Below are 14249 nucleotides of genomic sequence, written 5' to 3'. Positions count from 1 at the left end.
CGCCCTCCCCTGGCCCTGTGCCCACACCCCCACCCGCAGCCAGAGCGACCCCGCTGCGACCCGGCCGACCTCCTAGACTAGGTCCTAACGTCCTGCAGCTGTGCGAGGTCACCAGCCCCTGCTCACGGGTCTCCAAGCGCGTGGCCTGGCCCTCCGTGTAAATAGCGGTAAAGCCGAGCTTGGTGGTGACCAGGGAGTGGCTGTCCACAGGCTCCTTTCCCGGGGTGGACACGCAGGCACAGCTCCGGGCTGTGCAGGGCTGAGGCGGCGGGGGGAGGGGGGAGGCACGGACAGCAGTGGGCCCCGCCGTCCTGGAAGGACCGACCACCGCTGCTAAGGTAGGTCGGGCTGCTGGCCCCGAGCAGGGGTTGCTGAGGGCGCAGGGACATGGGGGTGGCGGGGTGAGAGGGTGATAGCGAGGGGTACTGAGTTCTCTTTGAGCCAAATGCCCTAAGATTGACTGTGGTGGTGGTTGTAGGTATCTGTAAATATACTAAAACCACGCAATTGTACACTTTTTAAAAAAACATTTTTATTGCTTTCAGAGAGGAAGGGAGAGATAGAAACATCAATGATGAGAGAGAATCATGGATCAGCTGCCTCCTGCACACCCCCTACTGAGGATCGAGCCCGCAACCTGGGCCTGTGCCCTTGACCAGAATCAAACCTGGGACCCTTCAGTCCGCAGGCCTGTGTGCGTTCTCCACTGAGCCAAACCAGCCAGGGCAAGGGTTTGTACACTTTAAACGGGTGAGCTGTACGGTATGTGTAGCAGGTCTTGGGGCAAGTTGGAATGAATTTCAACCCACAAGCCATGTCTCCCCAAGGAGGTGCCGCTCTGTTGGGGCAGCGATGTGCGAAGCAACACCCCCCTTCTCCAGGAATCCTTTACCCGTCTCAGCCTTGACGTCCAACCGTCCTGAGCCCAGATCTCTTCCCTTGCTACTGTGTGATCTCGGGCAGGTGACTGGGCTTCTCTGAGCCTCGGTCTCTCCTCTGTAAAAGGAGGCTAGAGAGGCCTCGTTAACACTAATGAGATCATCTTGATTGAGTGCCCGGCCCAGCACTAGCACTTAGTAAACACAGAGGAAGTGTTCGCTATTATTATGTCACCCATTAATGCAACAGACATTAGTGGACTCTCCTGCGTGCAACTGGTCAGACAGATAAAAGCCTGGGGCGCTCACGCTCTGGCCGGGAGGCAGACACAGCCTGGCCCCTGAGACCAAGGCTGGCACGGAGGAAAGATCAGCTGCCTCCAGCACACCCCCTACTGGGAATCGAGGAGGAAAGAGCTTTCTGAGTAAGGAGAGGGAGGAGGAATCCTGACTGCTGCGAAGCCCGCACACTTGTTTTTTATTTCCGTCGTTTCATTTTGATTGGAAACACATCCATGTGCCCTCCCCGGTTTTGCTAAGTGGACTGAAGGGCTGGGGCAGGTGCAGGAGGCAACCAATTGATGTGTCTCTCATAACAATGTTTCTCTCTGTCTCTCCCCCTCCCTTCCACTCTCTCTAAAAATCAATGGAAAAAACATCCTCGGGTGAGGATGAACAACAAAAGAGAACACGTCCACGTGCCTCATCCTCATCCTTTTATTGTTGTAGTTGTTCTTGGAGAACCTGGATGGGACCTAAGAGGGTAACGCTTCCATTTGCTCAAGACAGACTCCGAAGCATTGATTTTATTTGTGTTCACACTCATTTCTGGTTTGGGCTTTTGTTGTTTGTTTTTTAAGGTTTTGTGTGTGTGTGTGTGTGTGTGTGTGTGTTTCCAGGAAGCAGCCCACACCCAGAGACAAGGGAGCTAATGCTCAAAGATCTGACTCTGCTCAGTTGTTGTTGTTTTTAAATATGTTTTTATTGATTTCAGAGAGGAAGGGAGAGGGAGAGATAGAATCATCAACGATGAGCAAGAATCATTGATCGGCTGCCTCCTGCTCGCCCCCCTACTGGGGATCAAGCCCGCAACCCGGGCATGTGCCCTGACTGGGAATCGAACCCTGACCTCCTGGTTCCTAGGTCGATGCTCAACCACTGAGCCACACTGGCTGAGCTACTCAGTTAGTTTGTTGTTTTTTGTTTTTTTTTTTTAATATATTTCTTTATTGATTTCAGAGAGGAAGGGAAAGGGAGAGAGAGATAGAAACATCAATTATGAAAGAGAATCATTGATCAGCTGCATCCTGCATGCCCCCTACTGGGGATTGAGCCTGCAACCTGGGCATGTGCCCTTGGCCGGAATCGAACCTGGGACCCTTCAGTCCGCAGGCCGACGCTCTATCCACTGAGCCAAACTAGCTAGGGCCCTACTCAGTTTTTTAATCCCATCTAGCATGTTTCATGAAATTTGTTGAGAAGTCTGCCTTAACCTTTGACCCTCCCTCCCATTTCCTGGCCTGATGTTACAAGATTGGGAGGGGGTGGAACTTTAATGGGAACACTGCACCCCACAGCCTGTCTTCTCCCTTGCATCCGCAAGCAGAGCCGGCTGTCACACAGGACTGAGGCATCCAGATAGAAGCCCCAGTAATATCCACCACAGGGCCATACTTTCCAGGGTTGGGAATGCCACCCCTGCCAGTTGGGCCCTGGAACCCTTGGCAGGCCTAGAGTCACCAAGGCACCTTTGTCCAGGCCATGGCGAGACCTGCCCACCATGGAGGACAGGTGCTTCAGCGGAGTCTTTTCTCTTAAAAAAAAAAAAAGACTGTACCCTTTTATGTAATGATGTTTACTTTGAATTTATATTAGTTCACACAAACACTCCATCCATGCTTTTGTTCCAGCCCTCCGGTCCAGTTTAAGAACCCATTGTGGCCCTAGAGTCAAAAAGTTTACCCACCCCTGGCCTAGGCCATGGCGAGACCTGCCCATCATGGAGGACAGGTGCTTCAGCGGCGTCTCTTCTCTCCCGGAGTCTGTGTCTGTGTCTGCACCCAATTCTTTTTTTTCCCCGAACCCTTGGCAGGCCTAGAGTCACCAAGGCACCTTTGTCCAGGCCATGGCGAGACCTGCCCACCATGGAGGACAGGTGCTTCAGCGGAGTCTCTTTTCTCTTGGAGTCTGTCTGCACCCAATTCTTTTTTCCCCCAAAAGGTTTTTATTGATTTTTAGAGAGAGAAGAAGGGAGAGGGAGAGAGAGAGAAACATTGATTTGAGAGCAAATCATGCAACAGATATTAGTGGACTCTCCTGCGTGCAACTGGCCAGACAGGTAAAAGCCTGGGGCGCTCACGCTCTGGCCGGGAGGCAGACACAGCCTGGCCCCTGAGACCAAGGCTGGCACGGAGGAAAGATCAGCTGCCTCCAGCACACCCCCTACTGGGAATGGAGCCCCAGCCTTCTGGTGCACAGGATGATGCCCAACCAACTGAGCCACACTGGCCAGGTCTCTGTGCCAGTTCTTAGCCCTTGGGCCCTCCCTGCTAGACTCGCTCATTCTTTTTTGTGATGAAGGTCTGCACGTGCCATGCAGCTCTGGCTTCTCCATTGCAATCACAGCCTGGTTCACTGATGGGACTTGAGGCAACATCTCACAAGCAAATATCTACCCACAAGGTCTCTGAAAGTGTTCGCCCTCGGAAGATGGCCCACCCTCTCACCCGTTCTGGGAGGTTCTGTTTGTAATTGTTCCACAGCATTAACCTATCTAATGAGTTGGCCCGCTCGGCCTTTCTGTAATATTAATGACAACAGCTCCTGAGGTCTGGATAATACTCATCTGGACCTTGTGGCAGCCCTGGTATCAGGGCTGGGACACAGCCTGCAGGGCAGTGCTGGTTGTGGACTGATTGGTCAGTGCCCTTGACTTCTGTTGTCAAATATTTTAAAAATCGCCAGAATTTGCACAGATTATTTCTTTAAATCCTTACAAGCCTATTGGGTAAGTAGTTTTTATTCCCATTTTAAAGATGAGGAAAAGCAGCACAGATGTGTGAAGGAACGCATCCAGGTGGGACAGCTGGGCCTTGAACGTGGGCCTGTCTGCCCCTGAGCCCATTCTCAGCTACCACCCTGTGCCCGTGAGTACCTACAGCTCAGCCTCTTAGTGAGGGGCGGAGGCACAGCTGCTCTCCCAGACCCCTGGAGCCCCACTTCCTACATGGAAGGGTCCCAATCGGAAAGCCAGGCCAGTGACCAAAGGCGCTTGGGAACTGGCCCCGTTCTTTGCCAAGTGTGCCAGGTGCAGATCCAGCCAGCTGGGCTGTGGGGCTGCCAGGACCATTCGGGTTGGTCAGCAAGCATATCTGGAGCCTCTGCCAGGTGTCAGGCCCGACGCCAGAGCCAGGCAGGCAAGATTGGGACCTTGCCTTCGGAGCACCGAGCTTCTCACCCTCCCCTGACCTCAGGCGCCCCTGTGAGAGGGCTCAGCTGCAGCCATGTCTTTATTTGCTGCCCCATGTCCATGAAGTTCCTGCCCTCTAGGCTGAGGACCACCCTGTCAAAGGCCACGGAGCAAATCCGGACTCAGAAGATGCAGCTGACAGCTCAGGGCCGCGGCCATCTCTTCCTGCGGCTGGCAGGGGCTGCAGGACCGAGTCTGGCCAAAGGCAGGGTGTGGGAAGGGAGAGGCCAGTGAGCGGCAGTAGGACTACAGGCTCGTGATGCCTGGGCCTTGGACCCAACCCCATCCTGTCCCCTCTGCTAAGTCTTGGCTCAGTGCTGGGAGGTGAGGAGCTTATGGGAAAGGTTCTGGGGCCTGTATGTCCAACAGGGGGTGGGAAGGGAAGGAGGGGTTAGTGGAGCCCAGGCACCACCTCCATGGGGACATGTGCAGTCCCTCACACAGCCCTCAGGAAAGGCCACCTGCCCCAGCCTCAGTCATTCCTCAGCTTGCCCCAACTGACAGTGGTCTCCTGACACTGGTCAGGCAGCAGCAGAGGTCCCTGGCTGGGGGCAAAGCAAGGGGTGGGGACCTGGCCATGGGGCATGAGCTGGTCCTTGTTGGTCTCTCCTGGGTCTGTTTCTCCCTTTGATGTGTAATGGGGACACAATGAATCTTTTGTATAAGGACAGATCTCAGGAAATAAGCTGGGTTTGAAGTGCATGCCTGCCTCCATATACTTATTTTAAAGTATGTTTTTATTGATTTCAGAGAAGGCAGAGATAGAAACATCAATGATGAAAGCAAATCATTAATCAGCTGCCTCCTGCACGCCCCCTACTGGGGATCAAACCTGCAACCTAAGCATGTGCCCTGACTGGGACCCACACCAGTCAGCAAGAGAGGCAGTTAATATGCAGGTTCAACAAGCATAAATGGGCACTGTCCTGAGCAAATGGTGATATACATCCCTTTAAGGATAAGGAGTCTGCCTGTCTCATTACTGAAGGCCCTCCCCTCATCCCCCAGTTGAAGGCAAGGCTTTCTAGGATGTTAGCCAGAGGAAACTTGTGAAACAGATTTCATTCAAATGAAGACCATTAACAAGTCTCAACTTCAAAAACTTTTATTTTTGTCTGTTCATCAAGGGCACAGGATACCTTCATCAGTTCCAACTTTTGCTTTTCTCCTTATAGACTGTTCCATCACTATACCCAGGGTACCTATGTGACCAGCTTCCTAGAACCAAAAAATATTTTTGCCTTCTGGTTAAGGTGCTCAAATAAAGTATGGCGTGCAAGTGGCACTGTTTAAGCAGACTCCAAGCCACGCAATAAAACCCAGGAACCTCCTGCATCACGATGCAGACGGGGGTGGGGGGTGGGTGTGTGTGTGAAGGTTCAACTGTCATCCACTGGGGTTACCGCAGGTAACTCAAGCTGATCACAACCACAGCTGTTTCTACTTGTTTGGACACTGCTCCACGCCAGAGCACAGCACATACCAGCGGCTAGGGCTTGGACATCTTTCAGATGCACAACGTGAGGGGGTTATATTGGTAGTTGTTCCAGAGCTGGTTACAAACCTTTTAGAAAACCTGTGTGCTACAGTGAACTCCACCTTTGACAACATGTTAGGCTCATTAACTAGACCTCCAAGCCTATTCTAGTTTCTCTCTCCCGACAAACCCCTTAAATTTGAAACTAATTCTTACTAAAAATGGCCATTAGGGCATAAATGTCTTGCTACAGCTTCTGGTGGCACTTGCGCTCTCTTGCCAACATTGATAGGCTATGCTTTATTGCTGGCCTTCAATGTCAAAGCAGATCTTTCATATGGAAAAGATGTCTTGGACTAGTAAGCTTTGTACCTCTGGAATTGTTAATAACTTGAATAGAGATCAATAAACAGTCCACCCAGAGGTTCATGGAACAGATCCCCAATTTGCGCCCTAGCATTTTAAATAAATTTACTTCCCTTGGCCTACCTCGCACCGGCAATGAATGTGCTTTTTAATTCCTTGACAATATGGAGAGAAGCAGTGACACTGTAAATATTGCAATCCTGGCATTGTTAGAGCAGAGGGTCTTTACATGTTTCTGGAGTTATTTTTGTAACTAAAAGGTTCCTTTGTCTAAGCAAAATCCAAGTAAGCTAAGCTCAAACTTTAGGATACAAAGAACCTAGATAATGGATGTTTTTTGTACATTCAATTTAGGTTTTTGACACTTAGTTGGATAAACAAGTTTATTTGTAAATTTAGTCAACATACATAATTGACCTAAAAACTTCAATAGAAGGATAAATTTTAAAAACCACTTGGAAGACCAGCTCTATAAAGTGATTTCCCCAGGACCATATACCAGATGTAAGCTAACTGGCCGCCATCTTAACTGGCCGCGATGCAACAAGCTGGAGCTAAGAGCCCCTCCCACCCCACAGCAAGTTTACGCTAAGGGTTATAATACAAACTCCACAAGGAAAAGAACTCGGGTCTTGTCTCCTCTTGGTAGAGGAACTCAACCTAGTTATGAAACCAACCACAACACAAAGAAAAGCTGCACTAACCATAACTAGTCAGAATATTAGTAACAGATGATGCTGGTGTGATAACTTGTATTCTAGAGCCCTTATAAATAAAATCCCCCGATAGTGTTTGCATTATCAGCTAGAGGGTTAGTTCACATGTGGTAGAATGAGGACTTATGCAAGGTGTTATTTGCAAAGCATTTTACTACTATGAAAACAAGTGCAGTCTAGTTAGAACACCAACTGGACCCTAAATTACACACACCTTAATGACAAGACTCCCACATGTGAATGTAAAACATTTAATTTAAAAATGTTGACACTACAATATATAAAATAGCTATTATAAATGCACATAGTGTATTCTATAGCTGCCAGGTTTACTTTTTTTTTCTTTTTAGGAAACTGTAAGTTATTACACTGTGGTTAAGACTTGTATCTTCACCCTTGAAAAAGCCCACATTCTATCACAGTGATGCATGGTCAGACTTAACAGCCCCAATTGTTAAACACTTGGATCAAGTCATAACCAGTTTTATTGCAAAAGGACCCTGTACACATTTATCATTCTAGTACCTTAATAACTACCCAACAAGTCATTAACATACAGAAACATGCATCATGAGAAGCAAGAAATATCACCCATCCCTTCTGCATATTAGCAACTTGTCACTCCTGAGCAACAGTGCTCACATCACTGAGGTCTGTGAACAGTCACTTTTCGCATTCATCCTGAGTGAAAGATGGAATGACTTAAGTACAAATGCAACATATTGTAAACACTTTATTACAAAAAAAGTCACAAATTAAACCAAAGTATTTTACAGAATTTACTACAAAACACCGTAAAAACTGCCTTCCCTTAAGCTCTCTCTCCCCGTATCCGGCGAGCCAACTGGATGTCTTTGGGCATGATGGTGACTCTCTTAGCGTGGATGGCACACAGGTTAGTATCTTCAAATAAACCCACCAGGTACGCCTCGCTAGCCTCCTGCAGAGGACAAGAGCGCACGATTAGACTCTGCGGAAACCGAGAAACCAGCCTCCAGCCCCCGCCCCCGCCCGGCCCTCGTCTCACCTGCAGCGCACCGATGGCTGCACTTTGAAACCTCAGGTCGGTTTTGAAATCCTGGGCGATCTCCCTCACCAACCTCTGGAAAGGCAGCTTCCGGATCAGAAGCTCGGTCGATTTCTGGTAACGACGGATTTCTCGAAGCGCGACGTCCCGGGCCTGTAGCGATGGGGCTTCTTCACCCCGCCGGTAGAGGGGGCGCTTTTCCTGGCAGCTTTAGTGGCCAGCTGTTTGCGGGGCGCTTTCCCACCCGTGGATTTGCGAGCAGTCGGCTTGGTTCGGGTCATTTTCTTTCACTCAACGCCGAAGTCTTAGGCCGCTTCTTAGTCCGTGACGCCGCTCCTGCTGCCCGAGGAAGAGCCGCAGCCCAGGAGCTAAGTGCACGGACCACCCCAACGAATAACCAAACCGCTTCGCTTTTCTTTTACTTTTTTATATATAGTGAAATCAGGAAAGTTTCCTTTTTAATGTTAACTTGTTGCCAGTTTACTAGTTTACACACGATCTATTCATGTTTAATTTTAAACAATTAAGACATTCACAATTCTACTTTCTTAATTCATGACTTTGGTTGAGAATCATGCCAAGAAGTCCTCTGTTGTTGTTGTTAGCCTTTAAAGCAAAAATAAAAAGAGAAACCACATGAGGAGGAAAAGGTGGATTGATAAATGGACAGATTTAACTTCATAAACGTTAAATACATCTGTGTGTCAAAGTTTCATTGTCTTACAATGAAAAAGCTGTGAAATTGAGGAAAACATTTCCAACATAAAAGCACATTTCCTTAATATACAAAAATCACTCACAAATTAATAAGAGACGGCAACTTACCTTCTTTTCTGGCATGTTTTTCTTTGTCTCTGCTTCTGAATATTTCTGATCTTTAGATTTCCCTGTGAGAAGTTCCCAATATTGGCTACACATGGGAAGCTCCTGGGGAACTTTAAAAGGCCCTAACGGCTGCCGCGGCCCCAAGTCACCGGCAAACCCACGGACACTCACTCAACGCCGAAGTCTTAGGCCGCTTCTCAGTCCGTGACGCCGCTCCCGCCGCCCAAGGAAGAGCCGCAGCCCAGGAGCTAAGTGCACAGATCAACCCAACGAATAACCAAACCGCTTTGCTCCAAACCCCCCCGATGCTTCCGCTTTTATACCCACGCTTCACGCTGCGTCTCTGCGTCATAGAACCTTCATTTGCATACACCAACGACTTTTTCTATTGGTCGAAGCTTTCGCCGACGCGTTGACATCCCTCGACACAAAGGCCGTGCTAGGGCCCTGTACTCTGATTGGTGAATATCTAGGCCGCTGATTGGCTGTTAAAATGGCCTAACGATTGGATGAAAGCAAAGAGAAATGGACGAATCATAGTTTAGCACTAAGCGGCTCTTCTCATTGGATGAAATGAAGCTATGTTTGGATCCTTCCCTTGGTTCCAAAGCTCTACAATAGAAAGTCAATGCAACTAAATTGTCTTGGGCCCCATCAGGACGAAAGAGTCTGGATGGGCAGAAGCTTCACCTTATTTGCCTCAAGTAATGCCATCAATGCGGGAAGAGGTTACTTTAATACAATTTTTGTAAATGTTTTCCAGTGTAAAATAAAACATCTTCCCTGTGATTATTTACGTTTCATTAACATTTTTTTGTTCCCAAGTTTATTCAAAAATTCATACAAAATATTCCATTTAAACGTTTTAATTCATTTTAACATTTTGATAGTTAAGTAGTAGTGTAAGTAAGAATTAGAATTCAGTAAATCATGTTATATTAGCAAGTATTTTATTTATCTTTCATATACATTTTAACCAAAAAGCAGTTCTTTTGTTTGGTAGGGTGGGGAGGGGTGATAGCTACAAAGAAACAAATGTCAATAAATGGTTTTATGAGTACCACTTTGTGTGTTCTTAGGTCTGTCACAAAATGCTTTGTGATTTCAATATGTAACCTATAAGCAACATAGTTTTGGATTATGTAATTCAACTAAGTGAAGTTACTACACATAGCCAAAATGGGAATAATCCTTTGAAAGCATTTGCATGTCTATAAAGAGTAAAGAATAGACAACTATATTTAATATATGCCTCTGTGTTTAATGGTATATCCTGGAATTACTTCTGAAGAAACATGACAAATGTGTAAAAATGTTAATTCCTATCTTTGTGTAGATAAATGTCTTGGATTCAGTACTCCAATGATTCAGCTATATAAAATACCAAAGCAGGCTTAAGGTTCAGACCAGCCAAACGAAGCTCAGAAATTGACAAATAGAGCCATGGGTATGATACTCCACAGTCCTTACTCTGGGTTCACCGAATATTTTAAATTATTAAAATCTTTTTATTTTAGCAAAACCAGTTACATATAGATTTCAACTCAGAGAATCATTACAAATAAATACAAATACCTCAAAAATGTACTGTGACGCCAGAAGTCCCCTCTCAGTATATCAATAATGAGGGGAAAAATGCACAATTTGGAAAAGTAGCTATGGCAAAAATGACTTCGGCCCACTCTCTGGCACCGAACCCCTCTCATTATTTCAGCCCTTTCCATTGTAATATTCAAAACGTGTATTTAATTATCATGTATTTAAGCTTTTATGTGATAAATTAACTTTAATTTTTAAAAAATATTTTATTGATTTTTTACAGAGAGGAAGGGAGAGGGATAGAGAGTTAGAAACATCGATCAGCTGCCTCCTGCACACCCCCTACTGGGGATGTGCCCGCAACCAAGGTACATGCCCTTGACCGGAATCAAACCTGGGACCCTGGAGTCTGCAGGCTGACGCTCTATCCACTGAGCCAGACCAGCCAGGGCAAATTAACTTTAATTTTTGCCTTCTGCTCAGTTTAGGAAGCTTTCTGTTTCATTCATGCTGTGCTGAGGAGAGAGACCAAGAGGCTCTTGCCCTGTTCTCAGAACTGTACGGTGGAGAAACAGGGCATTGCTAAGATCTTAAAGGAAATGTCAAATACTTTGGGGTATAACTAGAAAAATTGATGTTTATCTCCCTTCCTCTCTCTCTAAAATCAACCAATAAAATTATTTAAGATATATAGTTCATAGTGCTAGATTTTAAATGTATTTTTTTGTGTTGTTGTTTTTATTTCCCCGTCAATCTTTTTTTTTTTTTCACTGCCCAAATGGCCTGGAGAAGGAATGGGCTCCTTGAAACACCCCCTTTGTGTTCCAATGTTCTTATAGGAGACCCAGAACCCTGTCTGTCCCATGACTCCTAGAGGAGACACAGTAATTTTTTTTCAATCTTGCTAATTATTAGAGAGGAACTAAAACTGCTCCAGGAGAAACCAGGAATGGATTTACGTTAATCTATTTAAGGACAATTAGTGGAAATAGTTTGCTCCTCTTATTTGGCAGCCATACAAATTAGATTGTCTTTTTCCTAAATTGGTTCAGGGGAGGAAAAGCTACAAAGGAAATGAAGAACTGCAATCAAAACAATGCAAAATGTTATGTAGGCAACTGTTCTAGTTCCTGTTCTATCACAGACTTGCTGAGTAACTCCGTGCAAGTTACTTAACCTCTCTGAATTTTGGGTTCCTGTTTTGTAAATTAAGCAGTTTGGATATCTTCGGATTCTACTACTACACACTTATTTTGAAGCTCCTGATGTACACTCATTTAAAACTCAGCACTGTGGCCCTAGCCGGTTTGCCTCAGTGGATAGAGTGTCTGCCTGGGAACTGAAGGGTTCTGGGTTCTATTCCAGTCAAGGGCACATGCCTAGGTTGTGGGCTCGGTCCCCAGTGGTTCTCTCTCATCATTGATGTTTCTGTCTCTCCCTTCCTCTCTGAAATCAATAAAAATATATTTATTTTTTTATTATTATTTTTTTAAAATATATATTTTATTGATTTTTTACAGAGAGGAAGGGAGAGGGATAGAGAGTTAGAAACATCGATGAGAGAGAAACATCGATCAGCCGCCTCCTGCACACCTCCTACTGGGGATGTGCCCGCAACCAAGGTACATGCCCTTGACCGGAATCGAACCTGGGACCTTTCAGTCCGCAGGCCGACACTCTATCCACTGAGCCAAGCCGGTTACGGCAATAAAAATATATTTAAAATCTAACACTATGAACTATATATTTTTAATATTTTTTATTGGTTGATTTTTAGAGAGGGGAAGGGAGAGAAACTTCAATTTGATGTTCCACTTATTTATGCATTCATTGGTTGATTTTTTTGTATGTGCCCTCTTGGGGGATTTAACCCATAACCTTGGCCTATCGGGACGATGCTCTAACCAAGTGAGCTACTCGGCCAGGGTTGAACTACATTTCTTCATTCAAATCACACTGGAGTGTTTTGGGGATAACATAAACCAATTATTGGGGTTTAATAATAGGATTAAAACAATACACTACAACTTTTGTCTTTTTGTATTTTTTCATCTTCTAACGCCCCTAGTGGTTAACTATTTGGCCTATTTAAGAAATACCAGTTTTGCCCTGGCCCGTTAGCTCACTTGGTTAGAGCGTCCTCCCCATATGCAAAGGTTGTACCTTCGTTCCCTGGTCAGGGCACATAGAAGCAGCAACTAATGAATGCATAAATAAGTGGAAAAACAAATTGATGTTTCTCTCTCTCCTTCTCTCATCCTCTCTAACAGTCAATTTAAAAAAATAAATATCAGCCCTAACCGGTTTGGCTCAGTGGATAGAGCGTCGGCCTGCGGACTGAAGGGTCCCGGGTTCGATTCTGGTCAAGGGCATGTACCTTGGTTGTGGGCACATCCCCAGTGGGGGGTGTGCAGGAGGCAGCTGATGGATGTTTCTCTCTCATCGATGTTTCTAACTCTCCCTCTCCCTTTCTCTCTGTAAAAAATCAATAAAATATATTTTTTTAAAAAAGAAATATCAGTTTCTTAACATTGTAGGCTGACAAGTTAGCTTCTGATATGAGGTTACGGAAAACTAGATAAAAATGAGTGTCATTCTTTTTAAAATATATACTAGTATTTTTATTGATTTCAGAGAGAAGAGAGATAGAAGCATCAGTGATGAGAATCACTGATTGGCTGCCTCCTGCAGCCCCCCCACTGGAGATGGAGCCAGCAACCCAGGCATGAGCCTTGACCTGGAATCAAACCCCTGACTCCCTGATTCATAGGTCAATGCTCAACCACTGAGCAACAATGGGCAAGTAGGTGTCATTTTTTTTAAACAATATTCCATTCACCCCACACTCCCTCACTCCTAAGGTTATTCCGAATGTGTTCCTTTAATGAGATGATCATTAGTTAACAAAAGGGTTAAAATATCTATGAAGAACTTTGTAAAGCTCACAGAATCAAATGGCTAGGTCTGGGGAAACTGGCTTCTTTTACAAAGTGAAAAACTTAGCCCCACTGGCGGGAAGCAGGGAGGGGAGACACATTTCCCCAAGTATAACAGCTGACTTCAGAGCAGCAAACTCGAGTGGATTATAAAGGGCACCTCCTACTCAAACCCAGGCCCTTCCTCTGGACACGAATGCTTCTCAACACTCCTGCAACTTGCCGGTGCACCTGAGACCATTCTAGACGGAGATTAAATTCGTCCTTGGCCCCTAATGTACTGGAAACAAGTTGGTCAGGCCAGGTGTCGAGTGGAGAAGAGAACCAAATCGTGGAGTTTCGGGGCCCCAGCAAAGACATGGGAGTAGAGTATCGTGCCGGGTAGCTCCCCTTTAGCAAAGCTTTCTCAAGCTGACGTCCAGCAGGCAGACTTCCCTGCGTGCCTAGTCCCCAGATCTGCAGCAGGAATGATGTTGGCGCAGCCCAGGCGCCTGCAGCACAAACGGAGGACACAAGCTTCTTAAGCTCTGCGAGGGGCCGGCCTCTGAACCGAGCCCAAGGTATACCAAGCCTGGAGCCGAGGTAATTACTACACTGTTGGCAGTAAAATTACACTTGGAACTGTTTCACAGAAGTCACCAGGGCCTCCCTAGCTCTGGGCCCCATCTATAGCAGGGGCTCCAGTTTCAAGGAAAAGTACCCCTACGAAACTGGAACCGCGTTAGGGAGAAACACGGCCGGACTGCAATTCCCAAAAGCAGCCGCGGGCCCTCCGCATCCGGGACACCGTCTGCAAGGATCCCTGGGTATTGTGGTCCGTTCCTTTGGCAGCAACCCTCGGCCGACGGTAAAATTCCATCCGAACCGAGGACCACAACTCCCAGCAACCCTTGCCGCCATGCGGGGGGTCTTCACGTTCTCGTGGCGCGGCGCAGGCGCACTGAGTCCTCGGCGCGGACCGCGCAGACTGAATAATAAAAGGGGAGCGGCGAAGAGGCAGGAAGACAGGACCATGT

At 46.6% G+C, this 14249-nt stretch overlaps 2 protein-coding genes across 2 annotated transcripts in view; both read right to left on the bottom strand.

Annotated features, from left to right (window-relative positions):
• GALK1 (galactokinase 1) overlaps positions 1-4227 on the bottom strand; it is a 9002-nt gene extending 4775 nt beyond the window's left edge. The window contains 2 exon segments of the mRNA XM_014531746.1: positions 127-259; positions 4105-4227. Of these exon segments, the coding sequence (XP_014387232.1) occupies positions 127-259; positions 4105-4227 (256 nt within the window).
• A 1209-nt stretch (positions 4228-5436) lies between these two features.
• On the bottom strand, positions 5437-9069 carry H3F3B (H3 histone, family 3B (H3.3B)). The gene is given in 4 exon segments (XM_014531832.1): positions 5437-7846; positions 7934-8076; positions 8079-8224; positions 8908-9069. Coding segments are annotated over 3 exon segments (408 nt in total). The 5' UTR covers positions 8215-8224; positions 8908-9069; the 3' UTR covers positions 5437-7717.
• Positions 9070-14249: the final 5180 nt, after the last annotated feature.

The sequence above is a fragment of the Myotis brandtii genome, unplaced genomic scaffold (genome assembly GCF_000412655.1).
Source record: "Myotis brandtii unplaced genomic scaffold, ASM41265v1 scaffold825, whole genome shotgun sequence".
Lineage (NCBI taxonomy): Eukaryota > Metazoa > Chordata > Mammalia > Chiroptera > Vespertilionidae > Myotis > Myotis brandtii.
This window is presented reverse-complemented; position numbering and strand designations above follow the sequence as displayed.